At 34.9% G+C, this 25365-nt stretch overlaps 1 protein-coding gene across 1 annotated transcript; it reads left to right on the plus strand.

Moving 5' to 3' along the window:
* The first annotated feature begins 1131 nt into the window (after positions 1 to 1131).
* On the plus strand, positions 1132 to 23754 carry LOC131063499 (mitogen-activated protein kinase kinase kinase 3). The gene is made up of 8 exons (XM_057997340.2): positions 1132 to 2946; positions 3224 to 3290; positions 3459 to 3521; positions 3637 to 3797; positions 8627 to 8702; positions 10748 to 10804; positions 22690 to 22806; positions 23378 to 23754. The coding sequence occupies exons 1-8, from the start codon at positions 2072 to 2074 to the stop codon at positions 23594 to 23596; spliced, it is 1635 nt and encodes a 544-aa protein (XP_057853323.2). The 5' UTR covers positions 1132 to 2071; the 3' UTR covers positions 23597 to 23754.
* Positions 23755 to 25365: the final 1611 nt, after the last annotated feature.

Below are 25365 nucleotides of genomic sequence, written 5' to 3' on the forward strand. Positions count from 1 at the left end.
CCAAAAACGTAGGAGAAATCTCTTTTAGGAATTCAAATAATTATTCTTGGGAGGGAAAATAGGAGAATAGATCGTACATGCCTTTTGACATGTTGATGGCCATGACCTCTTTTTTGTAGAGATGAAACATCAAGAGCTCAAGATTTCATATCCTTCCAACATACCAAGCCAAAAAGCCGACAATTATTAAGGAATACTAAGAGGATAAAAAGAGTGTTGATATATTTTAAATCTTATAGTATATTTTAACCATTAAACAATATATTCGGCTAGAGCTAGAATAGTCACACAAATCCTACTACAAACCATCACAAAGAGGTTGTGGAGCTTCTAATTGAAGAGACAACCTTTGGGGTAGTAATAGGATGTAAGGGACACATCACATACACATACACACACACACACACATACATACATACATATGTATTTATATGTTTGTATGTATGCATGCATGTATATATGTATGTATATGTGCGTGTCTGTGTGCACACACACACATACACATACATACACAAACACACATACACATACACATACACATACACACACACACACATACATATATAGCATACACACACATACATATGCGTACATACACATATGTATGTATATGTGTATATGTATGTACACACGTACATATACATATATGTATGCATACATACATACATACATATATATGTATATATATATATATCATACTTATACATATCTACACATACATACATATACATATACATATATATGTATTTATATGTATATATTGAGACTCAATAATACATACATACATACATACATATATATATATATATAGAAAGAGACTCAATAATATGAAAAAGATAAGAAATTAATTAAAATTATGCATAAACTAAATTAACCTTCCAACATACTTGTTAATGTGATTCCTAATATTGGAGTTTATAGAGGTAATGATCAATATTTAGAAACTGTTCCCTTCAAACAAAAAAAAACTTGATGGGCAGATGTGACAGTCAAATTTAATAAATAGACGAGAGATAAAATCAGTTAATTACAAAACCCCGTTGACTTGAAAAGCTGTTGGGAAGAGAGTGTAGATATAAAATCCGAGTAGTGATTTAAAATTAAAAATGTCGCTGTATATTTGAACAGCGACATATATTACACAACAAAGTACGTAACGTGGTTGTTACGGATGACAGATAAGGGAATGGAAACTCTGTGGAAGTTGCCCCTTCCTCTAAATTCTCCATTTTTCCTCCTCGTGGAGGAAGAAAACGGAAGGAAGCAAAGTACGCTCAGACTCTACAACGCTACAGACCTAATTATTATGGTAGGTTTCAATCGGGACATGTCATGGAAGGGAACTTATTCTCTGGCTATTCTCTGGTGAAATTGTTTTCTTACAGTGAATTTTGGTCTAGGAGTATAATTTATGCAAATGAAACGTGTGAAAATTGAGCTCAATGCTGCTCAAGCAATGAGGTTTATGCAATTTCGAGGGAAAGAAGGAAGAAAGGGCTGGGAAATTATCCAAGTTATGTCCTTTTGTTATTTCTTTCTTCTTTCTGTGAATTTGTGAAGTAGGGTTTCATTTCGGGAATTGACTCTGGCTGACATCCAGACGCGATGTCAAGTTGACGTTTGGCAACGAGAGGTGTGAACTCTGAAATGTGGAGGATTTAGCCGCAGAAAATAAATAAAATAATTGGTTTTTTGTTTGTACGGATTGGTTTAATCTGCGCAGCAGATTCTGTGATGAGTGCTCGACAAGCGGGATTCTAGCTCGACTTTTTAGGATATGGACTGGGCTCTAAGATGTTATGATAATAATTAGCGGGGTTCCACTGAGAGATGCTGAGAGTTGGGTTTTTAAACAACAAATTGAGTCTGGCTCTAAGCCAATATGTGGTTTTGTAGTAGGATTTGACAATGAAGCTGTCACTCGGCGTCTAGGAAGTTAAGGTCAAATTAGATTTGTCTCTAAATTGGTATTGGAATCTGCAATTAGAGTTTGAGAGGGGGATTCTGGCTCTGCATATAGGGGCTTTTTAGAGATCGAATTGGATTTGGCATGGTTGCGAGCTGATTCGAGATGAATTATTTCAAAACTTATTTCTATCGGAACAAGAAGGTGTCACCATCTTCCAAGAGTTCATCGGTAGCTCCAAATGGAAGCGATTTTTCCTCCTGCCCTTGGAATTTGCACGAGGGGGATTCTCACAATTCCAGTAACAGTAATTTGAGACCCGTCTCAAAGAGTTCACCGTTACCAACGGGGAATAGCACACCAAGCAGAATGGGGCTGGTGGGAAGTGCAAAGGTTATTCAAACTTTAGGCGCAGACAGTATAGAGGAGGCAATGGATATTATCACTGTCATGCAGAGGCCCAGTCCCGCGACAGATTCATTATGGCCTTTTGGGTTGTTGGAACAAAGTGGTGAAATGGAACCATACAGCGATAATTCAAGCCCCTTCAATTCTCATCTCTTTGCCATGATGGCATCTTATCCAGAATATGTGGTCGATCAACCACGCTATTCTTGGGATGGTCAGTATGTTTCACCAAGGCAGGGACAGAGTAGATGTGCCCCTAGGCATGTTTCAACTTGGGACTCGGCCGGCATTGGTGTTGGCTCGGGCTCCTCTGATTGCAAAAGTTGTAATGATAGCCCTCAGTTAAGTCCTCAAGTTGCAAATAATTGTCAAGCTCACCCACTTCCAACACCTCCATCATCACCTTCAAAATCAGGTAGAAAGATCATGCCTAAGAAACTTCCCCTGCCACCTCCCGTGAAATCGTCGGATAGGGAATTCGAAACCATTCAACGGTCCCAACGGATGAATCCTGCTAGAATGCAGCTTCCCGCCCAATGTTCTGTTTCTCCACGGCAATGTCCAAAACACTGGTCCAAGGGCAAAGTTTTGGGGAAGGGATCTTTTGGTACTGTCTATGAAGGACTGAATCTGTGAGTCATTACTCATTAATCCCTTTAGAATTACTCGAACTCCAATTTCTTTATGTTTAATGGGCATCATAAGTTTCGGTGAACATGATATACTATATGTTATCGCATTTACTGAGTTTTTGCCAGTGATAATGGGCATATAATCATCACAACCATTGCATTGCAAAAACACAAAATATAATCTGCAGGCTTAAATTGGACATACGTAGTACTGGGAAACTTGTGCTGCTGTCCCATAGAGATTGGCTTTGATGTTTTTTTGTTATCTTTTCTCCAGGGACGATGGCAGTTTTTTCGCTGTAAAGATCAGTGATGTTGAAACTGCTGCACCTGAGGTTCGACAGGTAGATTGCAGGCTAAACTCAATCATTTTACTTTGAATACAGAATCTGATTGTTTTATGTGTCAAAGAAGCTTGGAGGAAATCTCATTATAACATATACTGCAATAGTATATATCGTAAATTTGATGAATGGAGCACACATTTGATCTTTTGTTCTGTTCTGTTGCAGGAGATAGATGTGCTTAAAAGATTAAATCACCCAAACATTGTGCGCTATCTGGGTAGCTCTGTTGTAAGTCAATCTTTTGGTTTTAACTTTTATTAATCAGTTTATTGCCAAACTAGCATTGTGAGCCTTTCGTGCAGTCTTCAATAGAAGATGGATTGATACAAGTGTTATATTACAGGATGAAGGCCATTTATGTATTTTTCTCGAGTTAGTTGGGATGGGCTCATTACGACATGTTCTCGACAAATACAAACAATTTGAAGAGAATATGATCCGAACATACACCCGACAGATATTATGGGGACTTGAATATTTGCACCAGCAGAAGACTATCCACAGGTTGTGATATATAATTGCCCTTTAAATACATTTTATTTGGAAAGCAATGCAGTTATTGTTAACTGTGATTCTGCCTAGCTTCTCGCAAGAAATAAGATTGCAATATTGAAGATCCTGTGATGGTTGTTCGTTCAGATTACTATTTAACACCGTGGTGGTATTAATAAATTATAGGTTGTTAGCTGTCATTGAATTATTTGTATTTATGGCCATTCAAATTCAAATTTTGTTAGATAACAATATCCTATAGATTTAAATATGACAGATAAGTTTTGGAAGTTTGTATGATATTTTCTTCTGAGAAAACATCTAAAAGTATTTTAAGATGTTTTAAGAATTCTTTGTCATGCTGTTTAGAAATTCCCCCTGCTTGTTAAGAATGTAAATGAATTATTGGCCTGAAAGTTTTCCTATATTGCCAAAAGAGCAGTTGCAGAATGTTTTGTTTTCAAAATTCAAAAACTAATCTTTGCTACAAGAGACCACCAATATCCCATCTCAGTATAAGCGTTCATGACCTCCATCAGGACTTAAGTGATATCGATGATTGTATTACACCACAAATAATCAAGGTTACCAGGAGACTGGAACTGGTACGGGATACTGGTATTGGTATGGGAGACTGGTACTGGTACTGGTAAGTCTATTTTTGAAAAATAGGAGATGGGGGGTACTTGGTGTACCGCTTTTTTAAAATATAATTAAATAATTTTTAAAAAGTAAGACTGAAAATATTAATATCACAAAACAGACCTACATATGCTGTTATTTTCCAAGATACCAAGATGTCTCCGATACGGGAGACACGTCTCAGTCCTGAGACACATCCCAGGGGATCAGAGACACGTCTCCCTGCAACTATGCAAATAATGTCCCAATACTAGCAAAACCATCCAAATTGCACAGAAAACTGAGACAGTAATATTGAGAGATGAAATCCCAGACGAATCTTTTGGGTTTTACTTTTGGGACTTAGGAATGAACTTTTGAAGGATCAAATACTAAATACTTCTAAAGAATGCAGTGTTTCGCCAAGTCTCCAGGATGGGGGGATGTGGGAATGTGTTTTTGGGGACAGCAAGTTGTTTCCTGGTAGTTAGCACACAAAGTTCTCATACTTTTGTGAGAGATTGTCAAGAGAAATGTTAAACTACTTGGGTGCTTTTTTATCCTATCCTCTAATAGCCCTGATGTCAGCATGGATCTTGTTGAACGAGGAGAGGAATTCATCCATGATGTTTTACTAAACAAACTTGAGAGTTGAGAGTTCAGTTTCAAGGTGATTAATCTGGGAAGTATTGCCATTGCTGTACAACTCCTTGAACTTTTTCATAGCTTTATTGGATCATCCTCTTAATAACAACAGTATGTGAATTTGTCTCTGAGATAAGCTTTCGGTAAGATTTTTTGGGAGACATAGCTTGAACCCTATCATTTCTCCAAGCTAAGTTTAGAGTGCAGTTTGCACTATTTTGTTGACTGCCATGTGGAGACTCTAGATTTGTTGCTGATATGGCAAGTATTGCTGATTCGCTACTGATGAGGTGATTGCTACCAATGCAATAATTGTTGTTGAAGTAGATGAGACAAATCAGACGTTGGAACATGACAAAATTTATGACAATGCCAGATCAGTCTCAAATTTGATAATTGTTGTTTGAGAGCCCTCTGCCTTTTGGGCATTGATCTCCCCATGAAGGGTGCAACTCAGTTTTTAGGCATTTTACAGAGCAGTGACTTGTCCAAAGAGAGGGAAGCCACATGTGAGGCTACTTTCAGCATGGATAAATTGATTGTGAAACCATATTCTGCATGAATGTTTTTTTATCAGACTTTTAGCTTGCTAAAGACAAGAATCCCAGAAGATCTTGAAGCTAATAGTGATGACAGTGCATCCACAAAAAAGATTTGATGCATATTTTATTTCAGTTATGTTAACAGGATGCCGGCAGATTTGGGAGCTAAACTCAATTTTTTTTTCCAGTCATGTGTATTACTGTATAAGGATTGTGTTTCATGTCATACAGATCCCTACAAGCAGAATAAATTTGTGCTCCAGATGCACAGTGATCCACTTACTGCATGTGTTTCTCTAGAATGCCAATGAATATGGTAGAAGATATACAAAGAAAAATACTTTAAGATCAGGTAATATACTAGCAAAATGGAAGGAACAAAACCAGTTTTTTGGCCTTGTTTACTTCTGTTATTTGTTCAGTTGTTTTCATTGACATCAAGATGAAAACATATTTCCAAAAGGACATGATGTCAGTGACGTCCCATCAAGAAATCATTCATAATGAGAGAGAAGTAGTTTACATTACCAAATCTATTACACTGGTCAGTAGACAGATGTAATGGCACCAAATCTCTGTCATGATGTTGATTCTAATTTCTATTGTTTTCTGTGTGCTGCTGACCCATGAGATGATTTACTTACAAAGAATGAGAGTAATGAGCAATAAATGGCATTGAACATCAGAGGAGGGTGTTTGATGGTATTTTGCAATAGCCGTATCACAATGCCTAAAGGTGGTGGGATCCGTCCACACGGTTAGTAAAGTATTGCTCTTAATTGATTGAACAGGGTCATATCACATGTTAAATAAGCCCAGAGGTTGAACAACAGGAATGGATGCATGCTGCCTTCTATTTTATTCCTGAATGGTATATAGCTTATAGAAGGCCTACACCTGTAGGCTCAAAAGGCTTACGAGGGCCTTTACTGTATCTAAAGGGGTTAAAACCTGGTCCAATCATACTAGCAAGGGATTTGAACCTTGGTCCAATCAGAGAACATTCCGTCATCCTAACCAAATTGAGTGACAACCCTTTGGTGACACCGAGGACTCTTACTGAAGTGGAGAATACAATAACATATACAACCAGGAGGGAATCTCCTTGTGGCTTGATAGGCCCAAAATTTATACAATTCTTAACATTTCCTACTTGCAGGATATTGTCTCCAGTTTCAGCATATGCCAAATACTGTTGACACTTTGAAGACAATGTATAGCCAGTAATTAAGTTTGAACTATTCAATATATTTTGTCTACAAAGCATAAGATAAGGATGTCTTCTTCTGGACAGCCTCCCATGCTTTAGTAGTTAACCATTGACTTCACCTCAAGGCTCTTAGCTTTCCTTTGGATAAACCTTTGACAGCAACCAATAAGATGAGATCATAAGTTTGCTCTCCAGTCAGTGGGTTCCTGAATTTCCTTAATGGCTGTGTGTTATATTTGTTGCTTTCAACTGGTGATGCCCTCGTCTATGTTCCTGCTTTTGTATAACAACGTGTGCCAAAAACTTGATGTTTATCATTTTGTTTGTCAATGCATTTTGGTTCAATTGGATTTTTCGGGGAAGGCAAAGTATTCATGTTGTTCAAGAATAATCTTTGCAAAGAATCATGGAAATTGAATGGTTTACCATTTTGCTTGCCAATGCATTTTGGTTCAATTGGATTTTGTTCAAGGAAGGAAAAGTATTCATGTTGTTCAAGAATTATCTTTGCAAAGAATCATAGAAATTGAATGCTCTTTGGAATGAGTCTTCCCAATTCTCATGCAAATAGAATGTAATCATGAGACAAGTTCCAGCCATAGTAGCTGGAAACTCCTCTGTCCCTCCCTGGGCATGCGTATCGCCATATCCGTTCCTATTTCCGAAATGGACACGTATCCGATACAGCCCAGATACACGTCGAATATTGTACCCACGCATACCCAGAGATCCTTGATTTCCAACCATTCTAGATACTATTCAATTCGATTTTTTAAAACAATTGAAGTAAATCTTCCTAAATTTAATTTTAAAAAACTTCATTCATGCATTTTAAAAAAAAAAACTGGTATTAACAAAACCAACATCAAATGAGAAAGACAAATAAAATGTTTTTCTATTTCAGTGACCCATTTTTGGGTTATCTTCCAATGCAACTCTACTGTTTTTCCATATCGTAAAATGTTATATCAACTTATCATTATTTATGTAGCAATTATGTGTCTATATTGGTTTTGAAGTAATGAAAATCTCCTCGAATAACTTAGAAAATTGTGTTAAATATATTTGTATGTGTTTTTTATGAATGACGTATCCAGCCGTATCCATATTGGGGGTCTTAAAAAATGTCCATATCCGTATCCAATACTGTATCCGTGTCCATGCAACTTTGGAACTTCCAGCTGGTGAGCAGTCTCAACTTACTTTGCTAAATCTAGAAAGCTACCTAGATTCTTATCTCTTGTCTACTCTGCTTGAGAAGACCTGATCTTAGTCTCAACAAGCTCCTGGGAAAACCTTCTAATTTTTTTATTGGAATTTTTGTTTGCTTTTTAAAAGGTGTAGCCCTGAACCTTGGAGGACGAATTCATTCCCTTTCAAGGGAATGGACTATTTGACAAGTTGGAATGTCAAGGGACCCATCAACACAACCCAGTAAGGGGGACTTGACAACTTACAAATGCACAACAAGACAATCTTACAATAGCTTTTTCTAGATCCAATATTTTAATCCCACATTTTAGTATTGTTAGTGTGAAATGAACAGCGTTATAAATTGATTTTGTTTTTCTGGATTAGACTGTGTAAATTTCTGCCTTATAATTCATAATGAAAGAACATAAATAAGCCTCTAATTAAGTTATTTGTCTATGAAGTTTAAACATCTAAATATTTAATTATACAGGTGAACTTTATCCAGAGCTTAAATCGCAATTATTTAAAAAAAATTGAAGTTTTTGATTTTGCATTTATTGTAGAGCATTGATTCTTGTGATTCTAGCTATCAATGCCGCTGATTCACTTTTTGATATTTTGTTGAGCAGAGATCTGAAATGTGCGAATATATTGGTGCATCCAAATGGGCAAGTCAAACTTGCTGACTTTGGTGTTGCCAAACAGGTCAGAGCCCTGCAATTTTATGCATGTGATTTTGCACTTGTTTATTTGTATGCTATTTTTACTTTCTCTGGGGCAGATATGTGCAGACAAATTATATAAAATGCTTTCTTTTTGAATATTGCATAATATGAATGTTCAATTGGTGGGGGCATTTGATTCTGAAATTCCATAAAGTTTGAGTAATACAAAATACAAGATAACAAATGACAGTGTGCCTGTATCGCACAAGATTATAAACATCTTCTACCTGAAAAGATCTGACTGACACAAAGCTAATGCATGTGGCCTTTGAGCTGTTGAGACTAGTAGTAGGATCTGAATTGAAATGAAGTAAGCTGATTGATTGTGCTGCACAAGGCATCAATGGCATGGGAAAAGTTGGCATATCAGTTATAAACATTGAACTTTGTAGTTGACATATTTAAGCTTTGGAAATAAGAAAGAGAACGGCATGGCTTGCAAACAGGAGGTGTTAGAACGATGCCCATAGACATTACTGTATGCCAAAAAGAGAGAAACTATTGACTATTATCTCTTTCTACATTTCAAAAAGTTAAAACTGAAGAGAAAAGTAACTATGTATTGGCGTGGCTTAGTGGGTAGAGAAATTGGTGATTTTACAGTATAACTAGACAGTAAGGATGATTCACAAGAAAATAATATTCAGGTACAAATGATTTGAAATCAGGGTTTTCTCTCAAACAGTTGATCATTTGAATCATTAATTGTTATTCCATTTACAAATTAATCATTTAAATCAGGGTTTTCTCTCAAACATTTGAATCATTAATTTGTACTCCATTTACAAATGAATCATTTAAATCAGGGTTTTCTCTAAAACATTTGAATCATTAATTTGTACTCCATTTACATCTGCGATCATTCCTCATGGAAGTTGGAGTTGAAATTATTTATAGAATTAATGTGATTGTGTATTTCTTCCCAGTCATTTGCAACAATGCTAATTTTCTCTTCCTTGATCATATCTATGGCATAATTTGCCAAGTAATTTGCTACCATATTGGCTTCTTCGTAGATGTGTTTAATTGTGGAGGATTTGAAAGAGTTGGTATATGGTTAGGCCTGAGATAAAATATTGCTAATTGTCCAAATTTTGCATTTTCATTTTCAAATTGAGTTAATGATCATCATCAAATTGCTCTCTTTTTGTATTGGAGGCATGTTTGAAGACCCAACACCGACACTTGTGCTTTAGCCTTGTTGTTTCCTTCTCTCTTTGATTTAGCAGCCATTAGGCTCCCTTCTGAAGCTCAGATGATGTACCTAGCCCTAGAGAGTCCTAGGTTTCCCCTAACAGCAGCCATTTTGCTGCTTTCCTTGCTTTGTTTGTGGAATTTGCTCCTCCAGCCCCATGAAGAGGAATTATATGCTGACAACATTTTCTCTTTGCAAAATCTCTTTTTGATCTCCAAAAGTAACGAACAATTTTGTAAGAATTTTGAACTTACCATTGATGTTGACAAAAGCAAGGTAATGATAAAATAGTCCAAAAGTAGATTGTGCAATTTTCTTTGATAACAATACCATAGAAAAGGTTCAATCTTAGGAAATACATAGGAATTAATTTTAATTTTCATTCAAATTGGAACCATATTGTTAAAGAGAATTATTGTTGGTTGGAAAACTTTTAATTTTTTTAAAAACACAAGTAGAATTCTTAAGATTTGGAACTCAGATAAGCATTTTCTTTTTACACTTCAAGTTATTCCAGGTATTCTATACGGTTCTGAAGTATGGACTTGTAGCATTTCTTGTTAGATGTGGAATAGATTTGAGCAAATTTAAAAGTGATATGTAACCTATAGTTTAAAAAAATGCAATACGAAGTATGACATTTTCTAATTGAAATTAGTTGTACTTTTGTGGTCTAAAGCTATGATTGATGTTTGTAAAGTTGTTATGTTTGCTTGTTATATATTTTTTGGGCTGTATTCAAGTATTCAGATAAAATTACCAAAAGGCGTTTTGTTAGAAATCCTATCGCAACATCATTTCTAAGTATGGTTTTATTGAACTTCTTGCAGATGAGTCAATCTCTGGCAAATTCATGCAAGGGCACCCCACTATACATGGCTCCAGAGGTTTGTCAAAACATTAATCTGTTGATTGTAGAATTACATGCTTTGAGGAAGTTACTGCCTGTTGCCTTAGTTTATGATAAGAAAATAGTATAAATATATACTTTTGATGTCCAAAGGGAAGAAAATGAAATGTAGATTTGAAGCATACCATTTCAAGAGGATGTTCTGAAGGTAATCTTTTCAAGTTTACTGTCATAATCTTTGGAATAAATGAAGCGTTTAAAAAGGTTAGATTAACTGACCAAAACAAAAGAAAAACTAATTGACAAGCTATTGTGAATTGTAGAACTTTCTGTATGCCTGGAATGGGATGTGTGCTGTGTACTCTTTTACATTTTCTGCACCTGCTTCCCTATTTCAAGATTGGTTGAATGTATGTTTTCTGTATGCAAACCTGGGAGAAAGTATAAATAATAAAATCTTTTTTCTAGCCTTTCAATTTTTCTAGGCACTATTTGGTCTGGATAAAATAACCAATCTGGAATGTGTTAAAACATTCAAATGATGTGTTGTTCAAAGGATTATGGAGTAATGTTAATGGGGGACATTCATGAGAGTATGACCCTGTCTCAAACGACTCCATTGCAATAAGGCGGTTCCTTTTATGCAATGAGATTGCCGTCTAACTAAATGAGGGTACATTTGAACATGATCATGTTTACAAATTTTAAAGATTTGGTCCAAGATTAACACACAATTTGTTGAAGGCAACTCATAACCTCACTTGAGCTTTACCAAGCAGAATTAAAAAACATCCAAATGATGAACTAATTCACGTGATTAGTCCAAAAATCTTGAGAATTAAAGAAATTATTATATGGCCACTTAAGTTTTATTTATATCCTAGAATTCACTTCAAGATCCTTATATATTCTACACTGGAATTGAACTAATAATGCCATGTAAGTGAATTTTTATTGCTCAATGGGTTAAAATACTACATGCAAAAATGTTAAACCAAACAATAAGAACTGTTGTTATATAGAGACTTGGGAAATATGTGTAATTAGAAAATTACAATTATGTGACCAGATATGATCTGTAACAAGCTGACTTGTCAGCATGAGTAGATTCAATCACATCTTTTTAATTAGATAATTAAAGTTGTGTATAACTTGACACAATAATGAGAAGTGGCAGAATTGCCACATGGCTCTGATTAGCGGTAGATGTTGCAGCTCCACTCACAAGTAACAAGCTTGATTATATTCATAAAGAAGTCCATTGTTTCGATTCACATATATCCTCAAGGCTAAAAATAATGACATTTTCATTTTTGACCACATTTAAAATGTGCTCAAAAACTCTCAAATATGTGGTTATGAGACTGCAATGCCATATACATTCGAGAAGTGCCAGGCAAAACAATGTTTATGGTGGCTGCATTGACTTGTGAGGGATCACCTTTAAAAAGCTTCATTGAGGGGCAACCCTTCTAAGTTTCTGAGCAATAGGAGAGATCTATGAGCATAATTTATTAAGCATGATGTTAACAAATTATTAAGCCTCACCAGTATGAAGATTAGTGATATTAACAAATGGGCGATTGGCATGTTGAAGGACTATCTTTTGATAAACACTGACTTTTTGAAGCATGTTTTTGAAGAAAACTGGGCAGTAGTAATCATGAGATGTAGGAGCTTCAGTCAAGGGAAGTATTGATGTTGAAAGGTTTTATTAGCTCAAGTTGAGGATGAGCAGCAGCTTATTTAGTAAAGACAATTGGTGCCATCTACAACTCGGGTGGTTAACAAGTAAAATGCATTGAGAACTAGTTACATTTACAAGTACCATATGACAAGCACCCATCTGTCTATGATAAAATTGATATAAGCAAGCTTGGAGAGGTTGAAGCCCTTGGACATGCTGGAGAAGAAAACAGAGAAGCTGAATAATATTCATAGAGCTGAATGAAGCTTATAAGACACCTGGATGTCTAATAGTAATTGGCAGAAGCTTTATGTGGTACAGATGACACATCACAGATGTGACTAGTAGAACATGGATTAAGTATGGCTTGGTGTTAAACTCAATACTTGTGGAGGAGTCATTTGGGGATAGGATGAAGACTGTTAGGATCATATTGTTCCTTGCTATGAGTTGTCTAAGCATTAGCTGGCTATGAAAGGTTTTACACTTGTCAAGGAAACAAAAATAACACCAAGGGGAAAAACACAGAATATTGTGGCTGTAAAAGGTAATAGTGAGATAAGTGACTATCTGGTTGTTTATGTATCCTTGGAGAGCTAAGTCTTCAGCGGAGTGTAGGAGTACTTGCTTTAAAATTAACAATCATGTTGTGTTAAAGGATGATTTAAGAATCTCGTCTGCAACATTACCTTATCTGGGATCACGTCTAAATGCAGAGATTGATGTCATTTATAATTCTACTGTTGAGAAGTTAGCAAACATTTTCATCAAACCTCTTGGATAAGCTAATGCTGAGGGATTCAGGAAAAGGCCTTGGTGTGAAGATAATGAGTGTTAGAGAAAACTGAATACTTATTAAAGTTTGCACTTACACTAACTTTTTCAATAGTGGAGTGTTATGTGCTGTTTGCCCTTTTAGTACATGGACATTTGTCAGTCTTGCATGGGGCAATGCTATACTACCTACACATGTCCTATGTACCTTCTTTTATGTAAGGAAGAATTTATGAACAGTTTGACTAAGTCAACCTTCAATCATTCTGCCTTTATCTTTGTAAGTATGTTTTTTTTTTTGCGCATAGTTCTTATAAGATGTACAATATACCAATTGTTCTGCCTCATGCAGTTTCTAGCATGTTTTGGACTCTTCAAAATTTCAAATGCTTCTTTATTTGGTTATATAGTTTGTCAACGTCTTTTTAATGTAGTTTTCTCAACAATATTATCTCTAGTGATGCCAGCTTCTCAGTCTGGCTTTAAGTTCTTTCCTCTCTGACTTCTGTCTGTTAAAATATAAAAAGTATTTTGGGTAGCCTTCATCTGTAACAGTTCCAATTAGCATGCAGCATCAGTTAACAAAGACTAAGAGTTCCAGTTAGCATGCAGTATCAGCTAACAAAGACTAATTTTTAGTTCAAGTTGCAAAGCAGCTTTAGATAATTGTTAATTAGACTTTGTTAATCCATGCCCCAGTTTTAGATACCCACTTAATTTAGATTGGAGTTGAAGTCCCAAGTGCCAGCTAATTTTAAGGTAAGATTATCTTGTCTTTAGTTTGTTGTGTTTCAGTTCAACCGAGATAGGGCACAGATTTTCCTTAATACAGATCATGCATCACTTCAAATAACTCCATTGTATGCCCCTTTCCAAGTCTATAAAGTATAAACTGAAAGGGCAGGGGACAAATTGGTAATAAAAAGTAACTCTGCAGCAAACTTATGACTTGATATGATCATATTTGGACAGCCATTAGGATTATTTTCTATAGTTTAGTTAAATAATAAATAGATTCTTGCATCTAACATAAAAAATATTTTTGATAGATATGAGTTTCAGTTTTATTCTTGTTGGAATTAGGATATTCAAAGTGTAGGAATTAGCATGTTAATATTCTTGAGGGCACTGGAGAGGCATAAGTCTCTCAGCTTGTCATAGAGATAGGGGTCATAGGAGTGCGTCGTGGCCTATTTGGTGGTGCTATGCATTGCCTCTCCCTTGGGGTGCTGCTCCTGGGTGGCCTTTTGGATAGCCTGCTGGTGGTGCTTCTGGGTGGCCTGCTGGTGATTCTTCTAAATGGTTTCCTTGGCTGGTGTTAGCTATTTTTCTGGCCTGTGATGAAGACAAAGATAAAGATAAAGAGAGAGATGATGAGGGATGAAACACCCTGATGTTACTCCAGACTGTTGATTTATGGGGCAAGTGGGTGATTGGGACCCACCACCTCCTGCTGCTGCTGCTGATTTTGCAGCTTCGTGGCTTTTATGTTTAATGCTAAGTTTATTTAGTTCCAGGCTATGCTCCGTATAACTCTAGGGGTGTGATTTTATATCCACCCACCTTTTTTTTGTGAATATGTGTACTATTTTCCTCTTTTAAATAGTAATGCTGACATCTATTCATCAAAAAGTGTAGTATCTGTTTAGTTACTAGTATGATTCGGAAAATTTATCATGGTACCAAAGCACTTTACTGAAACCTTTTGAGAAAAATCCTGACTGGAGGAAAAGTTTGCTACCTGTGAGAGGGAGTTGTTGGAAGGTGTCGGGTGAGATGCCCATGATCTATGCTTGAGAAAAGCACAGTGGACCTGTGAAAATAAATAAAATCTTTGTCAGGTTATTAATCTATTTTATTTAGCAGGATATTCTAGTGTAGTAGTACGACTCTTTTTAGTCTCAAATATGAGGACAGATTGCAAGGTCCCTCTAACTTTGTCCCATGGAAGTGTCAGGTATAGATGTTGTTGGAGGAGCAGGATCTGTGGAACTTTGTTGCAAATGAAGTTGCAGAGCCTACTGATTCCATGTTATTGGCAGATTATAGGAAGAAGATGGTGAAGTCCAAATGTGTTATGCTTGATTCTTTAAAGGATCATTTCATCCCCTCATATCACTGTGGGACCACTGGAAAGAACATGTTTGATGCTCCAGTCACTCTATATATGAGTGAGAACATTAATCAGAAAATGTTGCTACAAAGTAAACTAAGAGCCACGTGGATGAACAAGACATAAGCCATATCTGCCCACTTAATGAAAATTACTGAACTCCGTAAGCAACTTGTAGTGGTTGGAGAGGAAGTCAAGGGTGAAGAATTAGTACCCATCACATTAAATGGGTTCTCTTCTTCTTGGCAACCTTTTGTTCGTGAGATTTGTGCCTAGAAAAAGCTTGCTACCTTTGAGAGGCTATGGGATGACTTCATCCAGTTGGAGATGAGACTAGAGACTATTGTGGGTATGGAGGAGGAGGAGGAAAATCTTGTCCTCATTAGCAAGATGAAGAAAGGTAAGCAGAAAGGAAGACCTGGGATGGGTCGAAAAGTGATGAAAGAGAGAGGATTCGTATTCCTTAAGTTGTAACCAAGAAAAAGACTTGAACCACGTCAAGTGTTTCAAGTGTCGGAAGTTTTGCTTCTCAGTGTCTTGAGACAAACGGGAAGGGCAAACAGAAGCAGCAGAAGCAGTTTGGATCTTTGGAATGCAGAAGCATCAACTATAGCAAATGAGCTTTCATCCAAGCTTGAGACACACTTCTCTATGGTTTCATGCATTAAATCTAACATCATGTTTGGTGTTGGCTGTTATATGGACAGTGGAGCCTCCAAACATATGGCCTCTAACGAAAGAGCCTTGAGAAAACTTAAGGAGCAAGAGGCAGGAATAATGCAAGTGGAACTTGGTGATGATGCCGTGTATCCAGTTGTAGGAATGGGATCTACCTCATTCTAGATGCCATCAGGTGATATCCTTGAGCTTACTGTTGTTTTGTATGTACTTGGTTTAAAAATCTTATTTCAGTTTCAGTATTGATAGATCTCAGATATAGGGCCAAGTTTGATGATCACCAAGTTTGCATTTGAAAGAAATGGATGGATCTTGGTTGAGTGTCGGCCAGAGGTGTTCAAGAGGGTGGTTATGTAGGCCAGCAGTGATTAAAAAGGTAAACGAACTTACTGTATCAAAAACTGATCTGCTGAAACCAGAAAAATTAGATTCAGATCAGAAAGCTTCCCAAGGTGTTGGAGGTGCCTCTCTTCCATTAGTTCAACTAGAAAGCCTAAGTGGATCACCCAGACACTACAGGATGTGCAGGAGCAAGTTGGAACTCCTATATGTTCAATTTGAATAAGTCATCCTCCCAAGAAACTTTCAAATTATGTGGGACTAATGCCTTACATCATTAATGTAGAGCCTTCTAGTTTTAAGGGGGTAGCATGTCAACAGGTTTTGGCATGATGCCATGATGGAAGAGTAGAACTCCAGAATGAAGAATGATGTGTGGGAGATAGTACTTGACCAGAAGGAAAGTCAGTCATTGATTCTAATTGGCTATACAAGATCAATCATGCAGCAGATGGCATTGTAGAAAAATTCAAAGCTCGGTTTGTGGCTAGAGGGTTTTCCGAAAAAGAGGGAGTTGACTATGATGAGAGTACACCTCTGTCAGATTTATCAGGTCTTTAGTGACAGTCTTTGATTGGCATTTATATAAAATTGATTTGAATATGACATTTTTTAATTGATAGATCGAGGAGGAACTATTTATAAATCAGCTAAGGGGCTTCCAGGTGCATGAGTGTGAGACTCATGTTTGTATATTAAAAAGGCCCTTCATGGTTTGAAACGACCATCTGGTGCATCTCCAGGATTGATAAATATTTTTCAGGTTTCAGTCTCACCAAGACAGGTGCAGTTACCAATCTTTACTATTTGAAACTGCTTGTTTTAGTCCTGTACGTAGATGGTTTAATACTTTTAGGAAGTTCAAAGAAACTCATAAAATGGTGCAAGACAGAGTTGGCAAAAGAATTTGATATGAAGGACACTGGTTAGATGCACTAATTCTTGGGGCTAGAAGTATTATAAAATTTAGGTGAAGTTTTCCTTGGACAAGGAAAGTATGCAATTGAGATTTTTAAGAAATCTCAGATGATGGATTGCAAGCCCATGACTACTCCTCTAGTACCAAATTTGGAGTAATTTGTTGATTTGGAGTCAGATTTGATAGATACATTTGTATGTAGACAATTGATAGGTTCCCTCATATACTTGGTAAATACTAGCCCTAACATTTGTTTTCGAGTCACATCTTAATTCAGCATATGGTGCAGCCTAGGTGAGTTCATTGGGTTGCTGTAAAACACGTCCTCATGTATTTGAAGGGCAGGATGCATTTCCGATTGAGAATAATGGCGATGAAGACTTCATGTTGTATGGTTTTTTAGTTTCTGATTGGATAGGTAGTTCTAGTGATAGAAAGAGCACTTTAGGGTGTTGCTTCAATTTGGGTTTAAGAATGTTTTCTTGGTATAGAAATTAGCATTCAGTTCAACAGAGGTAGAATATATGGCAGCCATTTTTTGTAATTGTGGAGCCATCTAGCTTTGGAAGTCATTAACTGAGCTGACAGATTAGACTTTGGATGCTACTATGATTTACTGTAAGAATCAAAGCTGTATTAAACTCTCTGAAAATCTATTATTTTGTGATTTCTCTGAGCATATTGAGATTAGGTACCACTTCATTAGAGACAAGGTTCAGTCCAACAGATCAACAAGTTACTGATATCTTGTCTAAGCTTCTTTCAAAAGGAAAATTTGAGATATTTACAGAATAACTTGGTTTAATAACTTGGTTTAATGGAGAATACTTTTCTTGGTAAGGGGGAGTGTTAGGATATATCAGGTACCTCAGATAGTCTTCTTCAGTGATAACAGTTCCACTTAGCGTGCAACATCAATTAACAAGGACTGAGTAATTGTTCCAGTTAGCATACAGCATCACATAACAAAGACTGAGTTTCAGTTCCAGTTAGGACGCAGCTTTATATAGCTATTAATAAGACTTAGTTAATCCATGTGTCACTTTTGAGTACCCACTAAATTTAGACTGGAGTTAAAGTCGTAAGTTCTGACTAAGTTTAAGTAAGATTATTTTTTGTTTAGTTTCTGGTGTTTCAGTTCAACTGAGATAGGGTGCAGATTTTTCCTTCACGTAGATCTTGCAGATCATGTGGTTCACGCCTATCTTCAGATAACTCCTTTGTATGGCCCTTTCCAAGTCTATAAATTGAAAAGGCAGAGGTACAATTTGGTATTAAGAAGTTTTATTAGTTCCATCCACAGGTAGGAATATTAATACATTCACCAAATCTATTTAATGTCAAAGCATCAACCAATAGAATCAAGAATTAAAATAGGTTGACCATATTTCCTAATGTTTATATTTTTTCAGATTTATTTTAAAGTTTTAAACTCGAAAGACTCGGCAAAAAAAATAACCGTAGTTTTACAAAAAAACATAAAGAAATTAATGCATTTAGAGAACATAAGAGCCATAATTGAAACATTACACATGTCATATGATCTCCAAACACTCAATATTTGAAATTTCATCAATCATACTATAGTTTCAAACTTTAAAATGTATAATAGCAGCATAACTTTATAAATGTTTACAAAATTACATATAATGATAGGTCTAGATCTTGGGGGAGAGAGGAGACTGAGATAGAGTGGTAGAGAGAAGGGATAGAGGAAGAGTGATAGGGAGATAGATAGGTCTAAAATTTGGGGCAGATAAAGTGAGTGAGATAGAGAGGGCGAGAGAACCTTAATAGGAGCCTACTAATTACTGAAATTTGACTGAGTCTGAAAATTTAAAAGATCTTCTAAAACCTAGAATTTGCATTATAATTCCTAGAGATCTGAAACCACGCTCAAACATCCTGCCAATATATACATGAAATATAACTTAAAGTATAAGTGGCCTCTTATACTTAAATGTTATATTTCATGTATATATTTTGATGAAGAGTATGAGTCTGACTTGAAAAAAAAAGATTTAGATTATTTTTTGACGTGATTTTTATGTAACTACTAGTATAACTATCTTTAGAGAAATATAGTATTGAGACTAATTATTATTATTATTATAATATTATTTTGACGAAGTTAATTATTAGTATGATGGAGATAAATAGAATTGATTAATAGTTAAACTCGGAGTGAGTGGTACTTGAGAGAAGAAAATAAATAGAATATTTTTTTTAGTTTTTCATGCATTGATTTTAATTTAGGTTATTTAAAGTTATTTAAATTATTTTTATTTAATAGTAAAATTAAGTGTAATTATGAGGGTGTGAGTATTAATACACCATAAATATTTATATTATATAAAAAATACATTACAATTATATATAGAATGTAAATAAATAAATATTAAAATTGATAATAATATACATATGTGTTAGTAGGGGATTACAGGCAGTGTAGGAGAAGTCGATTCCATGGCGGTTTTGTTTGGAGTCATGTTTGTGCGCTTCCCAAGAGAATATGAATGAGACATTGGAGGAACAAATCAATAGGCTGTTCAACAAGGCAGAAGACTAGGAGGAAACTGTTATCCAGATACTAGGTAATGATTTCTGGAGCGGAGGGCATGTGCGTGATGGGGTAGTTTATCTGTATTGTTTGAGCCTATTGTTCAGATTTTGGGCTACCCACTTTGTGCGTTTGGTATTGTACATTATGGTTCGGGAGGAGCACGCTGATGGAGTGAAAGCAGCCATGAATGAACACAAAGCAACTGCCGATTTTGGAATCATGATTGGATACTTTGATCTGTTTGCAGAAGGGAAAAAGACAAAGATGAAAAAGGCTTGGAACATTTGTAAGACTGGAGTGGGGAAGGAGTATAGCTTGGACAAGTTTGAAGAATTCATGAGTGAGAACAAGGAGTTTATGCCTGAGGAAATGGTGGAGAGGCTCGTGGAGATGGGGAAAGGAATGGCTTATTTGTATCACTGAGAGTCTCTCTCACAGTCTGCTATGTAATATTTTCCTTTGGTTTTAAATTTTTAGTATAAGGGTACTGCCTCCTATGGCAGATCTTACCCCAAAAAAATAAAAATAATAATATACATATTAATTAATAAATTTTAAATATTTATACCTATCAACCATTTATAATATATTTAATACTATTAACTGTAAAACATTTTATAAAAGTATCTTTCATTTTCCTTTTGTGAAAATAATTTTTAATTTTAAATAACCAAAAAAAATTTAAAAAATACATAATTATAAATATCAAATATATAAAAATGTTAATTGTGTAGCTTTAACTAACCTATTTATATAATGATGAGATAATAATTTATTTTTTAATTTAAAAATAAAATTATTAGATAATAATATAATAATTAATATATAATAATGTAATATAATTTTTATATATTAATGAAATAATTATAATCCATCAAATATATGTAAATTAAATAGAATTAAATGACTGATGATTATATATAGTCATTAATAATAATAGATGTTATTAATAATTAATATTATAATAAATATTTATTATGTATATTAATTATTATAGTATAGATTAATTATTACACATAATTATACATGATATTAGTTATTACAATTATTATTATATTTATTTAATTAACAATAATAATTATATAGCTATTATAATTATATAGTTGTAATAATTATATATATTAATTCATTTTAATTTAATGACTAAAAATAATTATACATAGAGCTTTAATTTTTGACAGATTTTTTTTTACTTACCAAGGAAAAGCCTTTTATGGTTTAGCGTTTAAATATAGCTACTACAAGGTTAAATTTTTATTTTGCCAATTTTGATATATAACACTTAAAAAATTAAAATATTTTATTTCTAAGGCATTGTTTTCTTCTAAAATTCATGGTTTAGTTCATTTCACAAGACTTCAGACTCAGCAAAAGAACTTTTTTCTGGATTTGAAATGTTACTATTTTCTAGTTGCATTTCTACTTGTTTTACTCTCAAATTTCACTATTCTAGAAAAACCTAAACCTGTATGCCAATAAAATCATGTGGTTTATTGCATAAAATCTTACAGTTATCTCTAATAAATAAACTCACTACGCACATGTGACATGGAAGCAAAATCACAACATAACCTCATACATTGAGAATCTAATCATGTTTACTTTCATATATTGTATTATTAATCAACATCTTATCCTAGAAAAATGTGACAAAAGAATTACAAATTATTATTTAAAGATATGTTATACAAATTCCAATTTAATACAAAAGCATTGTGAAATGCGTCTCTTATTAATTCTGCAGCAGACTTATAACTTAATAAAATAGTATTTTGACAGTCATTAGAATTTATTGTTTTCTATAGTTTGAGTTAAATAGATTCTCGTATCTTAAAAAATATTTTGGAAGGATATTAGTTTCAGTTTTATTCCTGTAGGAAATCAGGGTATTCAAAGTGCAGAATCTATTTACTATGATTTAGAAAATTTATCGCTGTCGTCAATCTAAAGTGTGATTTCCAAGCGTTTCTTGAGGCCCTGTTTTTAATTTTACCATTTTCTACAAGCTCTTGGCCTGCTAGTTATTACCTGTCAATCTTTTCATTATATGGTAGAACATATTTGTTTTGCACATAGGTGGTGAAACATAAGCTTATTATTGAAGAAGAGTGTATCTTCAATCTGTTCATCCTCAGTTAAAAAGTTTTTTGCATTACAGCAGTTAATTTCGAATTATTCTTCCATTGTGTTTGTGCCCAATGAAGGTTCCATTTGGTTATATGATTATGTAACTATGCTGGTTTTATCTTTTAGATCTTTCCAGTTAGCCATCTTGTCCATGGATGCAAGATGTTCTAGTAACATTTTTTCGATACTACTCATTTTCCCCATTGCTTGATATCCGTATCATCCTTTTCTTCTAGCTGTGCTATTTTCATAAACAATGCAGAAAATAACACAATTTTTGGCATCCCCAACCGATGATGTATATATCATGTTACGCTACAGTGGTTTGAACTTTGAATTGTTATAAATAAAAAAGGGTCTTATTTGTGGCGTGCAACTTACTTTATGTGAGAGAAATGTTGCTGTGTGCTGCAGCTGAGTTGAGGAGGGGCATTAGAAAGACATTTGGCTAACTCACCTCATTTCTAGATAGCATTTTGTGCTATGTTGAGTTCCAGTCATATTCCTGTTTTTGATCATTGAGGGTGGGCTGGAATATAATATAATCTGCAGCTTTTACTATTTTAGGATTTAATTTAGTCCTTTGATCACCTCTTTGTTACGTGCACTTGGTTTTCTTGAATTTTATTTGTTCCTAGTTTTGGTGGGCATGTAATCCTCAATTTCTTTGTGTTTTGTTTTTATCAAAAATTGATTGCTCTTGATCTTTATTTTGATGGCAGATGATGACATCATCAATGGAAGACCGAAAATACGGTCTAGCAGTTGACATCTGGAGTTTAGGGTGCACTATTATTGAGATGGCAGACGGAAAGCCTCCATGGAGTGATTTGGAGGGGGTGAGCACAGATCTTAATTTCTGAATTTTATGTATTTTGGGCATTTTAATGACATTTAATCTTTCCGTTCTTTAGTTTCCATATATTTATTTTTGACAAGCTGTGGAGTTTGGTGGGTGGAATGAAATAATGGTTCTGGTGATTTTCTGTTCTGAGTTATCCAACTTGTATCCTAGATGCCTATCACATTGCATCTGTATTTATTAATATTCAAATCCTAGCAGGATAAAATTTGTTGGGGCATTTAGAACGCATAACAAGTTATTTAAACATTACCCTATCTAATCTGATATAGAGTATATTCAATCAGTTCATTGTGGGTCTCCACTAGTCTTTTAGCTGTCTTGGCATTTTTCACGGTGACAATGATTTTGAAACTATTTTTTGTATAACTGCTGTCAGATCTTGTTTTCTGCTAGTACATGCACAAGCTTTGACAGCATGTATGGTTCTTCGTAACAATGGAGTGCCTTAGCTTTTAAGTGTTGTTTTCAGTTGAGCGTTACAATATTTCAACTCAAAGAAATATGATTCAGATGTGCGTTCTAACAAGACTGCCTTTTTCTTTCAGTTTAGCTTTTTCTTCAAGTTGAATCGAGGGGAATTGCCTTCTATTCCAGAGCATTTGAGTCCTGAAGCAAAGAACTTCATCAGAATGTGCCTTAAAGTGAAACCAGAGGAAAGGGCGAATGTTTTAGAGTTGCTGCAGCATCCATTTGTTACCAATGCTCCAGCAGTTGCACCACTTCTCTCTCCTTATAGAGATTCCCAAAGACATTGGCTTTCCTAGATAAAGTTCTGAATAGTTTTTATAATGATTGGCAAAACAATCTTCTGGAAATCTCTCCCATATTTCTTTTGTGATGGGTTGTACATGTCTCATTTTCGGGAGGATCTTCAAGTTCAATGCATATACGCCTCTTGATATATTTTTCTTTTAGTGACTTATGCAGTTGGTTTTCACCCCTTTATAAATCTGCCCCTCTTTAATTAATTAAATTTCCTATATCACATGAATTTAGCATTGTGAATTAACTAGGATGCTAATAATAGCTGTTAAAGTGCATTAAATCTATTTAGATTTTGCAGCACTTTGCCTGTTATACTCTACCAGTTCTGCATTTTCTAGCAAGTTCAGCTCTCATAGAATCATCCTGTTCTGTGCTCTCATTAGTGCTGCAAAAGCTATCTAAAATGAATCTTGAATGTTTCTTCCCTTCAGACATGGTGCCTTGGGAGTATATGGTTATTTCCCCGACAGAGGATGTGTTGTGTCAGTTTTCCCTGTACATAAAATAAAGCATTGTTCCCTTCCCATTTTCATTTAGGTTGATTATCTAACAATCAGAGAAGAATATTGATGAGAACCTTAAAGTTAAAGTTCATAAAGTTGCTGACTTAGTCTGACCCTAATTTTCAATGGGTTGCACTTATATAATAGCTGGCGGTGATTCTGTTCTCACTCTTGATTTCAGGTATTGCCAGAATGTCTTGAGCATTGCACGTATCATTCAGTGCAGTTCCCATTTGGATTTTCGCTGTACCTTAGTGTATTTCTTATTCAATAAATGTATCATTATGCGATTTATTTGATAATTTAAAGTTAAAATTTATCTTTCGAGTTTAAAAGATCTTCCTTGCAAGATACCTAGTTTTTTATAAGGCAAAGTCTGGATGTATATTCTTTAGATGATAAAGCATGACATATTTGTTAAGAGGCAAATCTTTTCTAGTTTTATTTTGAAGGCAAAGTCTGGATGTATATTATTTAGATGATAAAGCATGACATATTTGTTAAGAGGCAAAAATTTTCAATTGGTTCTTTGTTCAGTTAAAATATTACTTGCTTTATAAATTTGAAACATATCAAACAAATAATCTTGAAAATAATGTTGGCATCATGGGTTTTGATGATCAGCAAAAATTCCAGTATAACTTTACGAAAGGCCACAAATGAGAAGGTTCTCTTTGGACTTAATATGTTGTTTGCATATTAGACGTATACAGGCTGCTTACCCTCGCATGCTGATTTAGTTAAAAGGTGAGTCGTCTATCCTACATTCAACTTTTTGTTTTTGTTTTGAGAGTTGTGGCCTTCTGTAATTGTTGCCCAAGGGACAATCTTTTTCTGTTTCTTTGTAGATCAGAAACGCATATAGTAACAAACCAGGTTCTTCAAATCCAAGCCACATCTAGTGTTTTCTTTTGTTTTGATAGTGACTCTCATACAACTAGGGGAGAAGATCTAGTAGTTGAGCACCTTAATTTGGGGCTTCTCAAAATCTTATGTGGAAATTTCAAATCACCCCCTTTTTTAACAACAGTTTACTTGGCAAGCCCTTTGCTTATAACTAAGGTTTTGGGGCCACATCATCAAATATGATGCCACATCAGCATGCTCTTTGCCAATGTGTCTAAAATGGCCAAAAAAAAGTGAGACCAATTCTTGTTCACTAAGTCATGTTTTATTGGTGCGCTGATGTGGCATCACATGTTTTGTTGTTTTTATAGATCTAAGGAAATACATTTCATTCAATAATGGATATTCATCATCAACAA

Source organism: Cryptomeria japonica, chromosome 6 (assembly GCF_030272615.1).
Source record: "Cryptomeria japonica chromosome 6, Sugi_1.0, whole genome shotgun sequence".
In the NCBI taxonomy this organism is placed as follows: Eukaryota; Viridiplantae; Streptophyta; class Pinopsida; order Cupressales; family Cupressaceae; genus Cryptomeria; species Cryptomeria japonica.

What these genes read in the sequence shown, in the direction of transcription:
- LOC131063499 (XM_057997340.2), top strand. Translation starts at nt 2,072, where the DNA reads ATGAATTATTTCAAAACTTATTTCTATCGGAACAAGAAGGTGTCACCA. An exon ending in GTCTATGAAGGACTGAATCT is followed by an intron (nt 2,947 to 3,223) that starts GTGAGTCATTAC and finishes TCTTTTCTCCAG; the next exon opens with GGACGATGGCAGTTTTTTCG. An exon ending in CACTATACATGGCTCCAGAG is followed by an intron (nt 10,805 to 22,689) that starts GTTTGTCAAAAC and finishes TTTTGATGGCAG; the next exon opens with ATGATGACATCATCAATGGA.